Source organism: Hordeum vulgare, chromosome 4H (genome assembly GCF_904849725.1).
Source record: "Hordeum vulgare subsp. vulgare chromosome 4H, MorexV3_pseudomolecules_assembly, whole genome shotgun sequence".
NCBI classification, from domain to species: domain Eukaryota; kingdom Viridiplantae; phylum Streptophyta; class Magnoliopsida; order Poales; family Poaceae; genus Hordeum; species Hordeum vulgare.
The window spans coordinates 555787067-555808895 of record NC_058521.1 but is presented as its reverse complement, the minus strand read 5'-3'; the positions used below and the strand labels follow the sequence as shown (position 1 = coordinate 555808895).

General features: G+C 47.1%; 1 protein-coding gene across 1 annotated transcript; it reads left to right on the top strand.

The window, feature by feature from the left end:
- Window positions 1-16170: 16170 nt before the first annotated feature.
- LOC123450749 (protein SUPPRESSOR OF K(+) TRANSPORT GROWTH DEFECT 1-like) lies at window positions 16171-19847 on the top strand. The gene is made up of 9 exons (XM_045127853.1): window positions 16171-16209; window positions 16639-16822; window positions 17267-17372; window positions 17979-18171; window positions 18865-18930; window positions 19044-19118; window positions 19209-19307; window positions 19422-19601; window positions 19722-19847. Exons 1-9 carry the CDS (start codon window positions 16171-16173, stop codon window positions 19845-19847), a joined length of 1068 nt encoding a protein of 355 aa, XP_044983788.1.
- The last annotated feature ends 1982 nt before the right edge of the window (window positions 19848-21829 follow it).

The window sequence follows — 21829 nt, the reverse complement described above, 5'->3', positions numbered from 1 at the left end:
TCCAATATTTTTCACATATTACAAGTGATTGTCGAACTTCATATGTATACCTCGCCGGACTTTATTATTTCTTCACCGGCTTCTCCATCAGTGGAGCTATCACCTTCTCCGTCATTGGACCTATCTCCTGCCCCATCGGCTTCATCTTCGTGTCGCTCGACCTCCATTCCATATCCGGAGTCGTTTAGATATGACGTCGGAGATTCGGCTGGTTCAACCTCGGGGCCGTCTTTGATTATATCTTCGAGAAGTTCTTCCTCTTCGAGGTTCCTGATATGTGGATCCATATTTCTGCAAAAAACGGACATTTGATTAACTAATAAACTAACAAACTATATAAGAGGGGTTGGAAACTTCGAAGGCTCGTTTTATATAGGAGGACCTTTAGTCCCGGGTCTTGGCTAGAACCTAAACTCTAAAATACCAGCCGGGCGGAGCCCAGTCCCGGACACTTAAGCATATACAATAGCAAAATTAAACTAGTTCTATTAATTTTCTTGCTAATAATAAATTATTAACACTTAAGCATATACAATAGAAAAATTAAACTATTAACACTTAAGCATATACAATAGCAAAATTAAGCAATAATCTAAGAAACACTATTAACACTTAAGCATATACACTGTACAATAGCAAAATTAAATGACAAAAAAAATATTTCTTCTTCTTGTAACCCTAAACTAATTTTTCCTCTTCTTCTACTTCTTCTTCTACTTCTACTTCTCCTCTTCTTCTACTACTTCTCCTCTCATCTTCTTCTATTTTTCCTCTTCTTCTCCTCTCCTCCTCTTCTTATTCTCATTTTTCTTCTTTTCTTTTCCTCCTCTTCTTATTCTCCTTTTTCTTCCTTTCTTCTCCTTTTTCTTCCTTTCTTCCCTTTTTCTTCTTTTCTTCTCCTTTTTCTTCTTTTCTTCTCCTTTTTCTTCCTTTTTTCTCCTTTTTCTTCTTTTCTTCTCCTTTTTTCCTTTCTTCTCCTTTTTTCCTTTCTTCTCCTTTTTCTTCCTTTCTTCTATTTTTCTTCCTTTCTTCTCCTTTTTCTTCCTTTCTTCTCCTTTTTCTTCTTTTTTCTCCTTTTTCTTCCTTTCTTCTCCTTTTTCTTCTTTTCTTCTCCTTTTTATTCCTTTCTTCTCCTTTTTCTTCTTTTCTTGTGCTGACCGGAGTGTTGGGGAGGAGGGGGCGTGGGGCTTACCGGCCGGAGGTGTCGACGGCGCGCGGCGAGGAGGACGGCGGCGTGCGGCGAGGAGGGCGGCGCGCGGCGAGGAGGACGGCGGCGGCGAGCAGGACGTCGGCGACGGCGAGGAGGACGGCAGGCGGCGGCGAGCAGGACGGCAGGCAGCCTGACGGCGTCGTCGAGTTCGTCGCTTGCCGCGCCGGGCAGGAGAACGAGAGGAAGAAGAAGAGAAAATGGACGATTTGGGTTCGTAATTTTCTAACTCCCGCTTATACAGGTGAATCTTTAATCCCGGTTCGGGGCTCGATCCGGGATTAAAGACCCTTTAGTCCCGGGTGGAGCCACGAACCGGGACTAAAGGCCCTTTTTCGGCTGACCAGAAGGCGGGAAGCAGGGGCCTTTAGTCCCGGGGCGTGGCTCGAACCGGGACAAAGACACCCCTTTAGTCCCGGGTGGAGCCACGACCCGGGACTAAAGGCCCTTTTTCGGCAGACCAGATGGCGGGAAGCAGGGGCCTTTAGTCCCGGGGCGTGGCAAGAACCGGGACTAAAGTGTTGCCTATATAAACCCTCGCCCCTGGCCACCATATCCCCTATTTTTTGGTTGTTGAAGTGTGACCATGCCATGCTCTTGCCACTCTAGTTCATGCACATGATGTGTTCGATGAAATGCCCGAGCCACTCTACTTAAGCTTTGTCCTCTCCAAGCTCGACCTCCAAGCTCCATTTTCCTTAATATTTGTCTAGGTTTTGCCGTGCACCAACTGCGAGCACCACCGTGGTGAGCCTCTTGTTCTTATCTTCTTTTTAAAATCAAAAAAATCTTACTTGTATGATTTAGATACATACTTGTATAAATTACTCACTTTCATTATTTTTTGTTATTATATAGTGCGATGGTTTTGGTATCCGCCTCCATCGGCCCTCGTCCTGTCTATGATTCGGATGTGGTATATATTATCTTTTATAACTATTTGTTTTATTTAGTGTTTATGACAATTATGACGACCAACGTGACATATATTTTTTAACCTAGGAGGTATGTGAACCGGAAATTCCAACCCACATAAAAATTCTTGTCGAGAAGTTAAATTTGGTTGAAAAAGAAAACAGATACTCGAAGAAAAAAATGAAAATAATTGAGGATAAGAATATGGAACTGGAGTTGCATGTCGCCGATGTCATCGATGATCGCAAGATGAAGATCGATGCGATGCGGTTGAAGATGGATGCAATGCGCTTGAAGATGGATGAAATGCGCTTGAAGATTAGGAATATTAAAAAATATGCCATTGATAAAGAGGCTTGGTATCATTATGCTGTTGGGTCAATTGTTACCTTAGTTGCGATTTTGATCGCGTTTGTTGTTGCATTTAAATGTTTTACATAGTTGTATGTTGTTTTTATGAGAGAACTTTATGTATTTATTTTTTGCAATAATAACATCTGATCTCTACTATTCTTTGGCTTTAATGTGATGATGAACTTGTATTAATTTGGTCATATGTTCTGCAATGGTTTTTTTATATATTTGATTTCATAATAGAGATGAATCGCCAATGATAATATTTAATTTCATAATATGGTTTTTTGAACTCCATACTTTTTGACTTCATTTGGTATATTTCGTGGATTTACTTTTTTTTTTAGCTAGTTGACCCTGAAATTGAAAAGCACTACAAATGAACTCTGAAAATGTTGAAAGTTGGCATGCTATCATCAGTTCACCCACATAGCATGTGTTAAAAAGTTGAGAGGGCTACGGCAAAAATTGGATGCACTTCGTGTACAAAACGGATAATCTCTCTTGAAGTATGAGGGTTTCGAACGAGAACCCATCTCTTACAAAGGGATTTCATTTTTGTGAACATATTTGAACTCCATACTTTTTGTGTGTTTAAAATGCACCATTTAAAGGCACACCACAAAATTTCAACAATTTCTGACTTCATTTGGTATATTTCGTGGATTTACTTTTTTTTTAAGCTAGTTGACCCTGAAATTGAAAAGCACTACAAATGAACTCTGAAAACGTTGAAAGTTGGCATGCTATCATCATTACACCCACATAGCATGTGTTAAAAAGTTGACAGGGCTACGACAAAAACTGGATGCACTTCGTGTACAAAACAGACAATCTCTCTCGAAGTATCAGGGTTTCGAACGAGAACTCATCTCTTACAAAGGGATTTCATTTTTGTGAACTTATTTGAACTCCATACTTTTTGTGTGTTCAAAATGCACCATTCAAAGGCACACCACAAAATTTCAACAATTTCTGACTTCATTTGGTATATTTCGTGGATTTACTTAATTTTTTGAGCTAGTTGACCCTGAAATTGAAAAGCACTACAAATGAACTCTGAAAATGTTGAAAGTTGCCATGCTATCATCATTTCACCCACATAGCATGTGTTAAAAAGTTGAGAGGGCTACGACAAAAACTGGATGCACTTCGTGTACAAAACGGACAATCTCTCTCGAAGTATCGGGGTTTTGAACGAGAACTCATCTCTTACAAAGGGATTTCATTTTTGTGAACTTATTTGAACTCCATACTTTTTGTGTGTTCAAAATGCACCATTCAAAGGCACACCACAAAATTTCAACAATTTATGACTTCATTTGGTATATTTCGTGGATTTACTTTTTTTTTGAGCTAGTTGACCCTGAAATTGAAAAGCACTACAAATGAACTCTGAAAATGTTGAAAGTTGGCATTCTATCATCATTTCACCCACATAGAATGTTTTAAAAAGTTGAGAGGGCTACGACAAAAACTGGATGCACTTCGTGTACAAAACGGACAATCTCTCTCGAAGTATCAGGGTTTCGAACGAGAACTCATCTCTTACAAAGGGATTTCATTTTTGTGAACTTATTTGAACTCCATACTTTCTGTGTGTTCAAAATGCACCATTCAAAGGCACACCACAAAATTTCAACAATTTCTGACTTCATTTGGTATATTTCGTGCATTTGCTTATTTTTTTTGAGCTAGTTGACCCTGAAATTGAAAAGCACTACAAATGAACTCTGAAAATGTTGAAAGTTGCCATGCTATCATAATTTCACCCACATAGCATGTGTTAAAAAGTTGAGAGGGCTACGACAAAAACTGGATGCACTTCGTGTACAAAACGGACAATCTCTCTCGAAGTATCGGGGTTTCGAACGAGAACTCATCTCTTACAAAGGGATTTCATTTTTGTGAACTTATTTGAACTCCATACTTTTTGTGTGTTCAAAATGCACCATTCAAAGGCACACCACAAAATTTCAACAATTTCTGACTTCATTTGGTATATTTCGTGGATTTACTTATTTTTTGAGCTAGTTGACCCTGAAATTGAAAAGCACTACAAATGAACTCTGAAAACGTTGAAAGTTGGCATGCTATCATCATTACACCCACATAGCATGTGTTAAAAAGTTGACAGGGCTACGACAAAAACTGGATGCACTTCGTGTACAAAACGGACAATCTCTCTCGAAGTATCAGGGTTTCGAACGAGAACTCATCTCTTACAAAGGGATTTCATTTTTGTGAACTTATTTGAACTCCATACTTTTTGTGTGTTCAAAATGCACCATTCAAAGGCACGCCACAAAATTTCAACAATTTCTGACTTCATTTGGTATATTTCGTGGATTTACTTTTTTTTTTGAGCTAGTTGACCCTGAAATTGAAAAGCACTACAAATGAACTCTGAAAATGTTGAAAGTTGGCATGCTATCATAATTTTGCCCAAATAGAATGTGTTAAAAAGTTGAGAGGGCTACGACAAAAATTGGATGCACTTCGTGTACAAAACGGACAATCTCTCTCGAAGTATCCGGGTTTCGAACGAGAACTCATCTCTTACAAAGGGATTTCATTTTTGTGAACTTATTTGAACTCCATACTTTTTGTGTGTTCAAAATGCACCATTCAAAGGCACACCACAAAATTTCAACAATTTCTGACTTCATTTGGTATATTTCGTGGATTTACTTTTTTTTTTAGCTAGTTGACCCTGAAATTGAAAAGCACTACAAATGAACTCTGAAAATGTTGAAAGTTGGCATGCTATCATCATTTCACCCACATAGCATGTGTTAAAAAGTTGAGAGGGCTACGACAAAAACTGGATGCACTTCGTGTACAAAACGGACAATCTCTCTCGAAGTATCAGGGTTTCGAACGAGAACTCATCTCTTACAAAGGGATTTCATTTTTGTGAACTTATTTGAAATCCATACTTTTTGTGTGTTCAAAATGCACCATTCAAAGGCACACCACAAAATTTCAACAATTTCTGACTTCATTTGGTATATTTCATGGATTTACTTTTTTTTGAGCTAGTTGTCCCTGAAATTGAAAAGCACTACAAATGAACTCTGAAAATGTTGAAAGTTGGCATGCTATCATCATTTCACCCACATAGCATGTGTGAAAAAGTTGAGAGGCTACGACAAAAACTGGATGCACTTCGTGTACAAAACGGACAATCTCTCTCGAAGTATGAGGGTTTCGAACGAGAACTCATCTCTTACATGGATAATATGAAAATGAAAAGTGTTTGAAATTTAGTACGTTCCATACATGCATTACATAAAAGTTTTAATACATTATTACATTATTGCACCAATATTCCTATCTATTATTTCTGTTTTCTTCTGGGTCGTAGCCATGGAGAATCTTCATCATTCAGTAGGATGCTTGGGTCAGTTTTCACTTTGAAGGGCGGAATTTCATGAAACTTATTATAATCTTTTGACATGTCTGTCTTGTCATCTACTCCCACGATGTTTCTTTTCCCTGAAAGAACTATGTGGCATTTTGGCTCATCGGATGATATCTTCTTTTGCTGATTTCTTTTTCTCGTTAATGTAGACATGTCCTTCACATAGAAAACCTGAGCGACATCATTGGCTAGGACAAATGGTTCGTCCATGTACGCAAGATTGTTAAGATCCACTGTTGTCATGCCGTACTTTTGGTCTACAACTACCCCGCCTCCTGTCAGCTTCACCCATTTGCACCGAAATAAAGGGATCATAAAAGTAGGTCCCTAGTCAAGTTCCCATATCTCCTCTACGTACCCGTAATATGTTTCCAAACAGTGCCCATTCTCGTCTGTTGCATCAAAGCGGACACCACTATTTTGGTTGGTGCTCTTTTTATCTTGGGCAACCGTGTAAAATGTATTCCCATTTATCTCATACCCTTGGAAAGTACATATAGTCGAAGATGGTGGCCTGGCCAAACAGTACAACTCATCTCCAACGGTGTCGTCATTCATGAGATGTGTCTGCAACCAACTGCCGAAAGTCTTCTCGTGTCCCCCTTTAATCCAAGAGTCAGCCTTCCCCGGGTTTTCGGAGCGTAGAATATTCTTGTGTCTCACGATATACGGAGCCACCACGGTGGAATTGTGTAGAACTGTGTAGTGTGCTTGAGAGAAAGAATGCCCGTCCATACATACTTTTGCTTTCCTTCCTAGTGTGCCTTTTCCTGTCAGCCTACCCTCATACCGAGATTCAGGAACACCAATCGGCTTAAGGTCAGGAAGAAAGTCCACACAAAACTCAATGACCTCCTCTGTTCCATAGCCCTTGGAGATGCTTCCTTCTGGCCTAGCACGGTTACGAACATATTTCTTTAAGACTCCCATGAACCTCTCGAAGGGGAACATATTGTGTAGAAACACAGGACCGAGAATTCTAATATCTTCGACTAGGTGCATTAGGAGGTGTGTCAATATATTGAAGAAGGATGGCGGGAACAACAACTCAAAGCTGACCAGACATTGGACCACATCAATCTGTAACCCTGATAGACTTTCTCGATCGATTACCTTCTGAGAAATTGCATTGAGGAATGCACATACCTTCACAATTGCCAGGCGAACATTTTCTGGTAGAATTCCCTCAATGCAACCGGAAGCAATTGCGTCATAAGCACGTGGCAGTCATGAGACTTTAGGTTTTGGAATTTTTTGTCTTTCATATTTACGATTCCCTTTATATTCGACGAGAAGCCAGTCGGGACCTTGATACTGAACAGGACTTCAAAGAAGATTTCCTTCTCTTCCTTAGTAAGAGCGTAGCTGGCACGCCCTTGAAACTGCCCTGGATGCATGCCATCTCTTCCTTTATGACGTTCCTGGTCCTCCCGTGCTTCCGGTGTATCTTTTGACTTCCCATACAAGACCAGGAAGCCTAGAATATTCACGCAGAGATTCTTCGTCAGGTGCATCACGTCGATTGCCGAGCGAACCTCATGGACTTCCTAGTAGGGTAGCTCCCAAAATATAGATTTCTTCTTCCACATGGGTACGCGCTTATCAGGGCCGTTAGGAACAGGTTGGCTGCCAGGACCCTTTCCAAAGATTACTTTTAAATCTTTGACCATATCAAATACTTCAGCACCAGTACGGATGACAGGCTTCCCCCGGGGTTCTGCCTTGCCATTGAAATGCTTGCCTTTTTTCTTTAAGGGATGCTTGGGCGGAAGAAAACTACGATTGTACGGATACACATTCTTCCTACAGTTGTCGAGATATATACTTTCTGTCTGATCCAAACAGTGCGTACAATGATTGTATCCCTTGTTTGACTGTCCTAAAATGTTACTAAGAGCAGGCCAATCATTGATGGTTACGAAAAGCAACGCTCGAAGGTCAAATTCCTCTTGTTTGTGCTCGTCCCACACACGTACACCTGGTTCGGCCCACAGCTGTAAAAGTTCATCCACTAATGGCCTTAGGTACACATCAATATCGTTGCCGGGTTGCTTTGGACCTTGTATAAGCAGTGGCATCATAATAAACTTCCGCTTCATGCACAATCAAGGAGGAAGGTTGTAGATACATAGAGTAACGGGCCAGGTGCTGTGACTGCAACTCTGCTCCCCAAAAAGATTCATGCCATCTCTACTCAGACCTAACCATAAGTTCCTTGCGTCAGCTGCAAATCTCGGGAACTCTCTCTCGATTTTTCTCCACTGCCGACCATCAGCGGTGTGCCTCAACTTATCGTCTTTCATACGATCTTCCATGTGCCATCGCAACAACTTCGCATGATCTTTATTTCTGAACAGACGTTTCAACCGTGGTATTATAGGAGCATACCACATCACCTTGGCAGGAACCCTCTTCCTGGGTGGCTCGCCCTCAATATCACCAGGGTCATCTTTTCTGATCTTATACCGCAATGCAGTGCATACCGGGCATTTATCCATATTCTCGTACTTCTCACCGCGGTAGAGGATGCAGTCATTAGGGCATGCATGTATCTTCTGCACGTCTAATCCTAGAGGGCAGACAAGCTTCTTTGCTTCGTACGTGCTGGCGGGCAATTCATTCTTTCTTGGAAGCATCTTCTTCATCAGTACCAGCAACTTTTCGAATGACGAGTCAGTCACACCGGTCTCTGCCTTCCACTTCAGCAATTCCAGTGTGCTACCCAGCTTCTTCTGGCCATCTTCACAAGTTGGGTACAACAATTTGTTGTGGTCCTGTAACATCTGCTCGAACTGCAACCTCTCCTTTTCCGTGTCGCAACCTCGCCGTGCATCAGAAATGACCCGGCCAAGATCATCAGTGGGCTCATCTGGTTCCCGTTCTTCATCCTGATCTTCTTCTTCATTGTCTTCCATTGCGGTATCAGCATACTCAGGGAACATAGATCGGTAGTTGTCATCATCGTTCTCTTCTTCTTCATCGTCGTCTTCCATCATAACCCCTCTTTCTCCGTGCTTGGTCCAAACATTATAGCCCGACATAAAACCGGACCGAAGCAGGTGGCTCTGAATGACTCTTGAGGAAGTGTAATCCTTCTCATTCCGACATTCAACACATGGACAAAACATATAGCCACCACCATGCTTGTTCGCATCTGCTCCATCTCGAAAAGAATGCACACCTTCTCTGTAAGCGGTTGTGCGTCGATCACCGTACATCCATGGATGGCTCATCTCTGCGTTATACGACAGTATATCAAATACAATCACGATCCTAAAAATAAGTACCGCACGGTCTAAACGAGGAAATATAGTTGCTAACCTTTTAGAATAAGTAGAAATAAAGAGGAAGAGGTTTAAGCGTGGCTCGGGCATCTCATATCGTAGTTGTGTTCGGTGAACTGAAGCAGCATCGCTCTAACACACATTTCAACAAACACCTCTAGTGCATCAAAAAAGTGGAGAGCAAGCACCCACCCACAATCCTCCATCCAAGAAAAATGCAACGAAGTGGGGAGAGGGGGGTTGTGCTATATATAGGCAGAGGACTTTAGTCCCGGTTTGAGACACAAACCGGGACTAAAGGTGGCGCACATGCGGGCTGCCCACCGCGTAGCCCTTTAGTCCCGGTTTGGGACACGAACCGGGACTAAAGGTTCCTTACGGGCCGGGACTATAGCCTCGAGGGAGGCATTGAGAATTGGGGCGACGTGGCCGGGCCTTTAGTCGTGGCCGGGCCTTTAGTCCCGGCCCAGAGGTAGGCCGGGACTAAAGGGTCCCGGCCAAAGGTCCGTTTTCTACTAGTGTAAGTTAGCAAATATAGTATTAAAGCAGCGACACTTATTTTGGGATGGAGGGAGTACTTGTTAACTTGTTAATTAGACTGTTACTTGTAAAGATATATGCCCCACTCATTTGTCCGCAAAACAATGTTGTTAAGTACTTGTTAACTGTTATTTGTAAAGTCATATGTCCGTATATAGTAGAGAAGAGGTCTGTTGTGACCAGTCCATTAAATACTGTCTTTTTGTATATTAATTGACTATGCAGGCATTGTATAAAATATTCATGCATTGTTATTCTTACTATTGTGTTTTTGCATTGTGAGTGATTCTTACATGTGCTCTCTTTGGCAATACTTTTTGTGATAAGTTTCTTGCTTTCAAGGACAACACATGGCACCCAAAAAGGAAAATAAAAGGAAGGGCAAAGAGGTGGCTAAAAAACAGAGATCCCCCAATCCTCGGCCCTTTATCATCCGGTCAACTCATCTCGGCAGAGATTTTAACAACCTTTACACTTGGGTTGAAAATCTTCTGGAGGATCAATTAAGGATTGAGAGAAACGCACAGGACCCACTCCTTCGGATGCCTGAGAGGGTTAAGGGCAAGCTTTATACACCGAGAAGTAAGGGGGTCTTTTTGGTTGCTTTTAAGCATGACGAAATGGTAGTAACTCTTTTGTTCGAGTTACATAGTCTGTACTTTACGGCGTTTCATTGTAAAGGGGTTTGGTATTGTTTGAAAGAGTGCGACACCTCTGAACTGCCATCGATTGATGTGCTGTCCTATACCGACATTGTTCAGTTGGGTATCACGGGCAGCTATTCTAATATCGGAGGTACCAAAGTCTGCTTTAGTCATAAGGAATTCATAAACTGCGTCTCTGAGCTTTGGAAGGCGGGCGTGTACCTTGATCTGGGAATCCTTTTACAGAAATTATGCTCGGGGCCACTTTCCTTTTCGGTGATCTCAGTTCCAGAAGCCCTGCGATTTCCTCTACTCCGGAGCTGGGTGAAGCGAACGATAGTGTGGAAGAAGGCCTCTCCTCGAGTCCCGGAGAGGTTCACCCGATATTTTACAAGCTGGGACACTTATTCTGAAGGTTTTGTAAACAATGAGCCTGTTGCTGATGTGGTTGACACTCCAAGTAGCAATGAAGTGGCTGACACCATGTGCAGCAGTGAGAGTAATCAGCCCAAAATGATCTCTGTTAAGAGGCTCACTGAGATGCTGGGAATTTTAAATGGTCCACGTGTTAAACCCATCAAAACCACATGGTGTGATCCGTGTTAGACCTTTCAGCCTGAGCATTGATAGTTGTGGATGACACTAGGAGAGTTGGGACAATTTTCGTTGGTTTATTTCTCACACAATGCCATGCCAACCTGAGGGGTTAGGGATACATATTTATAGGCTGCTAGCCAGCCAAGCATATGCTAAGATGCTAGTCTAAGATGCTAGTCTAAGATGCTGCTAAGATGCTAGTCCAAGATGCTATCTAACTGCGAGTCCTTGATGGTCAAGGATTCTATCCTAACAGCCACAAGGACCATGTGCTGCAGCCTCACAAAGGACTATGTGCTGCAGCCCCACAAAGACCATAGTACATAGACTTATCCATCATTCTCCCCCTAAGTCTTGTACGTCGTCTTGTGGGAGAGTCGAATCATCCCAATCCTGGAGCAGAGTTCGAGGAACTTGATCCTCCCAAGAGGCTTGGTGAGCAGGTCTGCGAGCTGGTCCGTGGTGTTGATGTAGCTCGCCTCGATGCTCCCTTCTTCCAAGCAGTTGCGGATGAAGTGATACCTCAATCGGATGTGCTTGCTCCGTTCGTGAAAAACGGGGTTCTTTGCCAGCGCCAGGGCGGACTTGCTGTCCACCAGGAGCTGCACCGTTCTGGTGTCTCGGACGAGGAGATCACCAAGCAGTCGAGCGAGCCAGAGCGCCTGAGTGCAGGCGGTGGAGGCCGCTATGTACTCGGCCTCACAGCTGGACAGGGCCACCACCTGCTGCTTGACCGATTGCCAGCTCACGAGACACTTGTCGAGGAAGAAGAGGATCCCGCTCGTGCTCTTGCTGGTGTCGATGTCGCCGGCGTGGTCGCTGTCGCTGTACCCGACGAAGTGTGCCGCCCCCGGACACCTAGGGTAGTGGAGGCCGTGGTCGAGGGTCCCTGCCACGTAGCGGACGATCCTCTTCACTGCCTGCTGGTGCTCCGACGTCGGTCGCTCCATGAACCGACTGACATAGCCGACGGAGAATGCCAAGTCCGGCCGTGTGTGGGCGAGGTAGCGAAGGCTCCCCACAAGGCGTCGGTACTGCGTAGCGTCCACTTCCTCCGTCGTGCTGTCGCGGCTCAGTTTCAGCCTCTCCTCCATCGGAGTGAGAGCTGGGTGGCAGTCGGTGAGCCCAGCTAGCTCAACGATGCGCTTGGCGTAGGCGGACTGTCGAAGCGCGATCCCGGAGTGATCCTGGTGCACCTCGATCCCTAGATAGAAGGAGAGGAGCCCCAGATCACTCATCTGGAAGGTGGCCTTCATGTCTTCCTTGAACGTCGCCACCTCTGCATCTTTGATGCCGGTGATCACCAAGTCGTGAACATAGACGCCCACCAGCAGGGCATTTCCTCCACTGCCCCGTCGGTAGACGGCCGCCTCATGCGGGCTTTGCTCGAAGCCCATCTTCTTTAGCGTGGAGTCCAGCTTGGCGTTCCACGCCCTAGGTGCCTGCCGTAGGCCGTAGAGAGCCTTACGCAGGCGGAGTACCTTGCCCTCCTGGCCAGGGATCGCAAATCCCGGTGGTTGATGCACATAGACTTCCTCCTTCAAGTCGCCGTTGAGGAATGCCGACTTGACATCCATGTGATGGACACGCCAGCCCTCCTGGGCAGCTAGCGCAATAGAAGTCGCACGGACTCCATCCGTGCCACGGGAGCGAAAGCGTCGTCGAAGTCGACTCCTTCCTGCTGCAAGAAGCCTCGGGCCACCAAGCGAGCCTTGTGCTTGATGATGGCGCCGGCTCCATCCCTCTTCAGCTTGAACACCCACTTAAGGGTGATTGCGCGGTGACCACGAGGGAGGTCAGCGAGCTTCCAGGTGCGGTTCTGCTCGACCGCATCCATCTCCAACTGCATCGCGGCGCGCCATGCCGCGTCTTTCTCGGCCTCTGCAAAAGACCGAGGTTCGCCGTCCTCACACGCGAGTTGTAGCTGCGCCTCCAGGTTGCGTGGCACCAGTCCCGGCACCGGCTGGTCGCCGAGTAGATTATCCATCGTACGATACCGTAGCGGTTCGCCGCTATGATACGCGTCGATGCGCTCCTCGTCGTGAGTGAGCGGGGAAGCGAACTTCATCGGGTTGTGCTCTGCGTGAGCTAGTGCTGATGAAGACGAGCCCGGAGTGGTGACTGTCGGGGCTAGAGTATGCGGCGTCGCCGGTTGTGGTGCCGTCGGCGTAGCAGGCACCGGAGTCGATGTAGTTTTGGGGGCTGGGGTAGACGTGCTCGGCGAAGAGGAGCTGCTTGCTCCCCCAGCTTCCTTGAAGTGGACGTACTCGACAATGAAGTCGTCATACGTCGGCGTCGAGCCGTCGTCCACCGCCTTGTCCCATTTCCACCCTCGCCCTTCGTTGAACACGACGTCTCGCGCCGTGCGCACACGCTGTGTCTCTGGGTCGAGGATGCGGTAGGCCTTTGAGCCCTCCGCATAGCCGCTGAAGACTCCCAGAGTACTCCTGTCGTCGAGCTTGCCGATGTGGCCGAGCTCTTTGGCAAACGCAAGGCAGCCAAAGACCCGCAAGTGAGAGACCGCCGGCTTCCACCCATGCCAGGCCTCGTACGGCGTCCTGCCGTCGAGTGCCTTAGTAGGCGAGCGGTTGAGGATGTAGACGGCCATTAGCACCGCCTCTCCCCAAAAAACAGTCGGCATCCCTCTCTGCTTGAGGAGAGCCCGAGCCATCCCCACAACCGTCTGGTTGCGCCGCTCGACGACGCCGTTTTGCTGCGGGCTGTACGGCGCGGAGTAGTGGCGCTGGATGCCCTCATCCGCGCAGTACGACGCGAATTCAGCCGCCGTGAATTCGCCACCGTTGTCAGTGCACAACACGCGCAGTTTGTGGCCGCTCTCCGCCTCCACAGCAACCTGCGCACGCCTGATGGCGTCCGACGCCTCTCCCTTACTGCCGAGGACCATCACCCACATGCAGCGGGAGAGGTCGTCGACGAGCAGCAGGAAGTAGCGTCGACCTCCTGGTGTGGCTGGCGTCACCGGGCCGCACAGATCTCCGTGCACGAGCTCCAGCCTCTCCTTGGCCCGAAAACTCGCCTGCTGGGGAAAGGGGAGTCGTCTCTGCTTCGTCAGCACACAGATGTCGCAGAACTGCTCCACATGGTCGAGGCATGGCAGGCCTCGCACCATCTCCTTGGCACTTAGACGCTTCAGGGCCTCAAAATGAAGGTGCCCAAAGCGCTCATGCCATTGCCACGCCTCGTCGTCCCGATGGACAGCGAGACAGACCGGTTGTGCCACCTGCACATCAAGGACGTAGAGTCGATTTTCACCTCTGGGTACCTTGGCGAGAAGGCGACGCTGGCGATCCCAGATGCGTAGGACCCCATGCTCAATCAGCACGCGTGAGCCGTTCTCATCCAGCTGTCCCAAGCTGATGATGGAGTTCCTTAGCGCGGGGATGTAGTAGACACCGGTGAGCAGCCGGTGCTCTCCCGTCTTGGTGGTGAAGATGACGGAGCCGACTCCCTTAATTTCCACAGCTGAGGCATCCCCAAACTTGACGGAGCCTCGCGCGTTGGAGTCGAACTCGGCGAAGAATTCCCTTCGACCGGTCATGTGGTGGGTGGCGCCGGTATCGAGGCACCACCCCGCAGTCTTGTCCTTCCCGGAGCCATCGCCGAGAAGAGCATGTGCTTTTGGCTCGTCGAGGTGGAGGGGAGCCTTTGCAATTGGTGTCGCTGAAGGTAGCTCGATGCTTGCATGCGCCATGAACAGAGCCGTCTCCTCCTCCGCCGCATGTGCGACGTGAGCCTGGCCTTGTCGTGGCTGGCGACACTCATTGGCCCAATGGCCAAGCCGGCCACAGTTGTGGCAGCTGTTGTCCTGTGCCGGCTTGGGCTTGCCAGCGACGCCGTCCTTGGCGCCTCCGCGGGCGTCACCTTCGGCACGTCCTTGTGCCTTGCCGCCCCTTCGCGCCTTGCGCTGCTTGCCGCACTTGCGGCCGCCCGTCGTGGAAGAAGGCTCCCCCTTCTTCTTGTCACCAAGGCTGGCATCCCACTGCTCCCGAGTTAGGAGCAGCTTCCCGCCGGTGGTGATGGGCCCCGAGGGAGGCTGTGGCTCGTCGGTGTCGACGACCTTGAGGTGACCTATCGCCTCCTCGATCGTCATCGTGGAGAGGTCCAGCAAAGACTCGATCGAGCGAGCCATCTCCTTGTACTTCTCGGGAATGCATCGAAAAAGCTTCTCCACAGCTCTCTCCTCGGTGTAGGTGGCATCACCGAACTTCACCATCTTCTGCAGTAGAGTGTTGAGACGGAGAGCAAAGTCATCAACGTCCTCACCTGGCTTGAAAGCCAGGCTCTCCCACTCCTTACGAAGTGCCTGCAGTGTGGACTTGCGAGCACGGTCGCTGCCGATGCGTGCCGCGACGATGGCGTCCCAAGCCTCCTTGGCAGTCCGCTTGTTGGAAAGCGAGAACTGCATCTCGGGCGGGACTGCGGCGATGAGGGCGTCCAGCGCCCGTCGATCTTCTTGGTGGTCGACGTTGCTGTCCTGGACTGCCTCCCACAGCCGCCGCACCTGGAGCCTGATCTTCATGATCGCGGCCCACTCGACGTAGTTGGTTTTAGTGAGGGTAGGCCACCCAACACTGGGACCAACATCCCTGACCACAGTTCGGACCTCGTAGAGGCCGCGGTCCTGGTCGTTGCAGCTGCCGTCGCCGTGCGCACCTCCACCTGGAGCGCGGGCGTGCTCGGCTGCCCACTGCGCTGTCCGCTCTTGCACCACTTTGGCACGGTCTGCGTCGGCACCGTCGTCCGCAGGCGCGGAGCCGTTGGAGCTGCCGGAGCCGACGCGGAGTGCCTTGGCACCCGCTGTAGCCTCACGTGCTGCCTCCGCTGCTGCTGCTGCTTCTACCTCCGCCCTGGCTGCTTCTACCTCCGCTCTGGCTGCTGCCAGCTCTGCTGCAGCCAGCCTTGACACCCTTGCTGCCGCAGCAGCTGCTGCTACAGCTGCTCGCTCACGCTCCTCTGCCACGGCGCGCTCGGCCTCCTGCCGGCGCCGTATGCTCGAGGTAGCCGTGTGCTGAGAGCGACCTGCAGACATGGCTCGCTGCAGGGGGGCTGTTGCGTGAAGAGGAGGCTGTTGCTGACGAGCTGCTGCTCGACAGTCCGGAGGGAGCGAGGTAACTAGGGGCAGTCGGAGCAGCTGCTGCTACCGGCTTAGGCTGTTCAGCTCCCGGTGAGAGAGGTGAGCAGGAAATGCTCGGGGTACAAGATAACGAGGCTCTGATACCACTTGTTAGACCTTTCAGCCTGAGCATTGATAGTTGTGGATGACACTAGGAGAGTTGGGACAATTTTCGTTGGTTTATTTCTCACACAATGCCATGCCAACCTGAGGGGTTGGGGATACATATTTATAGGCTGCTAGCCAGCCAAGCATATGCTAAGATGCTAGTCTAAGATGCTGCTAAGATGCTAGTCCAAGATGCTATCCTAACTGCGAGTCCTTGATGGTTAAGGATTCTATCCTAACAGCCACAAGGACCATGTGCTGCAGCCCCATAAAGGACTATGTGCTGCAGCCCCACAAAGACCATAGTACATAGACTTATCCATCAATCCGCGCTCTTCTAAGGTAATGATTTATTTGAAAACTCTCGGATTTGTCTAATACTGAAGCAGTCATTAGCTGTAATGAATTAACACCCTTCGATTTTGAATAAGGGGAAGGATAGGAATGTCAATGGGTATGATCCTGAGGCATCTAACCCGAGGGTCAGGTTCAACTCCGCCATCAGCACTGAAAATCCCAGCATCCAAAAGAATGATGTCGATGATCTGGAGAGTTCGAAACAGCTGCTGCAGGAGGATGTCATATCCCCTGGCAACCTACAACATATTCCAAAAGGTAAGCTACTGTAAGGACAGGTGGCAATTTTATCTTATTTATTGCTTTGGATCATATTGACCATGTGGACCTTGATCTTGGTTTAATCAAATATGATGTTAAATGCATTATCATTAGGTTGCTACTTTAATGATCTATTTCTTACTATCATAAAGTAAAACCAAGGATTCAGTTATGTAGCAGAGATCCAAACTTGGACCACTCCGTATGACCGTATGAGTCTTTAAAGGTAACATGTTAAATGCTAGTTTCAGTCCTGATGGCTCTCTTTCTTGAGCATCCTGCACACTTATTTTATTCGATTTCAAAATTAAGAACATTTTCCGCATAGCCGCTGAGATGTAGTTGCTATTGATCTCCCAAACAATGTTCATAACCCATGTCTAGTCTAGGGAATATGTGCGATTACCTTACTATGTAATAATGGAGATTGTTTTTCTGTAGATGCACAGAAGCCAGGGGTGGTAACTCTTTTGTACGGTCCGCCAGGATCTGGAAAATCACATCTGGCCAGAACTATTGCCAATGAAAATGAGTCAACTTTATTCAGGTAGTCACTACTAGCTTCATCCTTAAACTGTGGTTTATATACTGTATTTTACCTTCATTTTTTTGGTTGTGTAGAGGATCTGTACCAAAATGGTAAAATGTTAACTCCTACATAGCGTGATTTAATAACTGATTTTGCTGCATATCTTTGGTGCAATGGTAACAGTTCAACCTGGCTAGCTTACTGTGTTTGGTAACTAACCTGATTATCCCTCCTAAAGTTAGAATGTTTGGTGAGTTAAGTCCCTGTACCACCTGAGATATAAGTTTCTAGTATTCAGTTAGCAGAAACAGTTGCTCATCCACTTCCTAATGCATGAGTGCAAACATGGCCAAGCTTTGCGTGTTTCGCTACCTGGTCTCAGCCTCAAATTCTTGCAGGGATTTTTTTTTTCACATGGCATATTTACAAACTAGCACTGCTATTGGCATACTGTTAATGTTATTAGCTGTGCAACTATCTTTTTTATCAGTTATAAAGAAAGTTCATTAGATATAGTCTTGCAACAACGGGCGGATTTTCATTTGCTAATATATTTCTATTTTTCCTTGCTAATACAGTATCTTTTATGTTATTTCAAACTAAATGAATTCGATTTACCTGTAGCATATGTTCTTCGGACTTTGTCTCAAAATGTCCGGTAGAGAGCGAAAAGCGAGTTGTTGAAGTCTTCAAAACCTCTCGGGAAAAGGCGCCCTCACTTATCTTCGTTGATGAAATTGATTCTTTATGCGGTCATTGTGGAGAAGGTAATGAAAGTGAAGCGAGAATCAAGACTGAACTTCTGGTGCAAATGCAGGTGAGTTCTTGTAGCGTGTATACTGTGACCTAATTCTGATTTTTTCGCTGCACCGTACTATGACTGGTCATGCTTTTTTTGGAAGTTCTGTACTCTGGTAATGGCTCTAGAAGTTCAGATCTGAAGACATAAAATTACGTTATTTATAATCAAACGAGGGGGTTGGGGTGGGGGGCTAGCGTGTACTTCCTCCGTCGTAAAATAAGTGTCTCAACTTTGTACTAGCTCTAGTACAAAGTTATGTTAAGCTTGAGACACTTATTTTGGGACGGAGGGAGTACATAAAAAAGCTATGTAACTGTATGAGTACTCGACATTTGTTCTTTTGTACAGACTGCAAATTTGCATTCAAACTGTTCTGTATAGAGCCAACTTTTGTTCTGTTTCCAGTCAATGGTGGATGCTCTTGAGATAAAGGCAATTAGAAGCCAGGAATGTTTTCATTTAATATTTGGCCAAGCATCCCCTCTCCCAAGAGATTGGTTAGCACATATAATTCTGGCTAAAAGTGAACCAGTTATTGCTCGTAATACTGGATATTCCGTACCCAGTATCGAGCATCTCAGATATCCTTCACCTGTAGTTTTGGCTTAATCATTCACAGGACTCTGCTGTGGTGCAGTAAATTGGCTAGACACCGGTCTGTTTCAAAACATAATTTTATCTTTTGTTTCGTTTCTTGTAATTCTCCAGGGTATAGGCCAAAATACTGGAGTTCGTGTTATCGCTGCCACAAACAAGCCATATGCTCTGGATCAGGTTTCAGAAAGAATTGTTAATTTGTTGTGCCTTTGATATACTCCAATTTATGAAGATTATCTTTGTATGTTGTGAACAGTTTGGTACATAACATGTATTCACAATTATCCCAGGCTGTGCGGAACCTGTTTGACACGCGCATCAATGTTCGTTTGCCTGACCTGGAAGCGAGGCTGCGTGCGCTCAAGGTACTCAAAAAACATATGTGCAGTTGGTGAATAAACAGATTAGTTTGTCATGTTCCTTTGTTTAAAAATCTGGAACCTGAATCCATTCAGGCCTATCTTGGTGGAGCACCGCATGAGTTAAGCGGAGGGGATTTTGAGGATTTCGCCCGGCAGCTTGAAGGATTTTCATATGTGGATATCGCTGCATGTGTAAGTATATATCTAGCGCTCCGTCAACTTAACATGTGTGTGTGCCGGCCCCGGCCTGTACAATATATCATGGGATCTCACCTGACTATCCGTGCTGTTTGAAACAACCTATAGGTGAAGGAGGTGCTTGCTGAAGTCACGCAGGTCGCAAAGAGGGCCGAGTTCTTCATTCCGGTTTATGGCGATGATGATGGTGATCTAGCTGTGTGCAACTGGATACCGTGCCGCTCCGAGGAACCAGGTGCTCTACGACGGACAATGAACGAGCTTGCGATGGAAGGCTTTGCCTCGCGGGTAAGAATAAAGATGGGTAAACGGCAATGCAGCTGCCATTTTCTCCACGCCATGCATGGTAGCGTAGTTGTTGTTGTCAGAGTTACTAATAAAGTGTGTGCGTTTGTTGGCTGGCTGTAGATTGTCGCACCCGCAGTGCTGAGGATGGATCTCCAGGATGTGATCGCAAGGCACAGCCCGAGCGTCAGCGTCGAGGAGCTGGAGCAGTACGAAAGGTTCAGTGAGGAGTTTGGCAAGCAGGGGTGATCACTGATCAGAGTACCCACCCCATCCATTGGTAACTACCATATGAGGAAAACAAACACTGCACGAATATGGTTGTTTGGTTGGATGTGGCTTGGAAGAAGCTGGGGATTCGCTGCGTTGCAAGTCGAGAGGTACTGCCCACTGCTGTGCCTGTGCTGATACTGATTGATACATAATACCCGTAAACAAACAAATCCACTACTGACGAGAAATGCTTGTTGTGCTTCTTCTTTTTTTGCTTTTGCGCCCCAGGAATGATTCCTGTGCTAACGTCGTGTGGTGCGGCGCCTTTGATTTCGCTGCCGGTAGAAAGCCTTGAGTTGCCTTTATACAGAAACCAAGTAGTTGCAGTTGACGCTCTTGATTCTCGTTTGCGGGCTCTTCAGTTAGTTGAGTTAATATGAGTAGATTCTCATTTGCGGGCTCTTCAGTTAGTTGAGTTAATATGAGTAGATTCTCATTTGCGGGCTCTTCAGTTAGTTGACGCTCTTGATTCTCATTTGCGGGTTCTTTAGTTAGTCGAGGAAGTAGAGTTAATAGGAGTAGAGATATAGAGTAATAATTCATAAAGTTGAGTTAACAGGAGCAGAGTAATGGATAATTCAGAAAGTTGAGTGTTAGGTGTAGTTTGTTTTCAGTTTGGTAGCTATCGCCTCGCCACCAGACAGAAGTTGAGTTAATAGGAGTAGAGATATAGAGTAATAATTCATAAAGTTGAGTGTTAGGTGTTGGTTTCCGAGGCCCTTACGATTCCAGGCCCTTGAATCAATCAATCAATCTCGTCACTTTATCCTCCCCGCCCCCCTCGATCGGGAGTGTAAAGATGAAGATGAATCCCTCCATGGCGGGTCAGGGCGTCGAGGTTTGCTTGCTTTTTTAGGACCTGCGGTGCAGCTGCGGCTCATGGCCGATCGAGGGCGCTGTTGAGGCGGCCGCCGTCTCTTAGATCGCCGAGTCTCCGACGTGTGCGGCAGGCAGATGGCCGAGGGCGCTCTTTAGATCGACTGCACTCCTAGGCCTCCGTCCGTCCGTCCGTCCGTCCAACTCACACAGTCCGGTGCTGTGGCTTAGATCGACTGGATGCCTAAGCCATGCATTGCGACGGTCGGCCTCCGTCCGATCCGTCCAACTCACGCAGTCCGGTGCGGTGGTTTAGGTCGGCTGTGATAGATCCAGTGGATCGACAAGGCTAGATGTGTTCGGTTAGAGTGGTGGTAGATTACCTTATGCCGTACTCGATGAGCTCCCTCCGGTCGTCCATGGTGAGGTGGGGACGACGGTGGTGAGGGAGAGAGATCCAGTGGCGGCGGTGATGGACTTCCCATCGCTTCAGTGCTACCCTCTGGATCGGATTAGGGTTAGGAGTGGGGAACCAGTGGCGGCGGCGAACCTCGTAACTTGTGCCATGGTCCCCACCTCCTCATCATATAGCACTGCGCGACAGGGGCCCACCAGCCTTACTTGGGCTGGACGCCCCCGATCGGGGCGTGAGTCAAGGTCCAATGGGCCGTTGGGCCCATTGGGTAAAGAGATCAACCTAACATTCTCCCCCTTGATCTCATCATATACTTTTAACTTTACCCATTTCGTAACAGATCAATACATAGGGCATGTTTCATCGTCACGGCTCAATTGCCGATGGAATCAGACAGCCACAATGTACCTCTCTATTTTGAGACAGATTCTTTAACCTTGGGCCCTTTGTTGTCCGGAAATATTAGACTATACCATAAAACCCATGTCGACTGTGTGTTCTCCGAACACACTGGGCGGTAAGCCTTTGATGAGCAGATCTGCAAACACTTGTTTGTTGCTTTTATGCTTCAAGCATTTTTCCATAATTCCGGACTTTCTCCTTCACAACACGTAACTCTTTGTCAGTGTGTTTGGCATCAACACTTGACTCGTTGTGACAGGAGCGAAAGATCTTAAAATGGTAATCGTCTTTGTCAACCATTATCAACTCCGGGTATAGGTAGCCA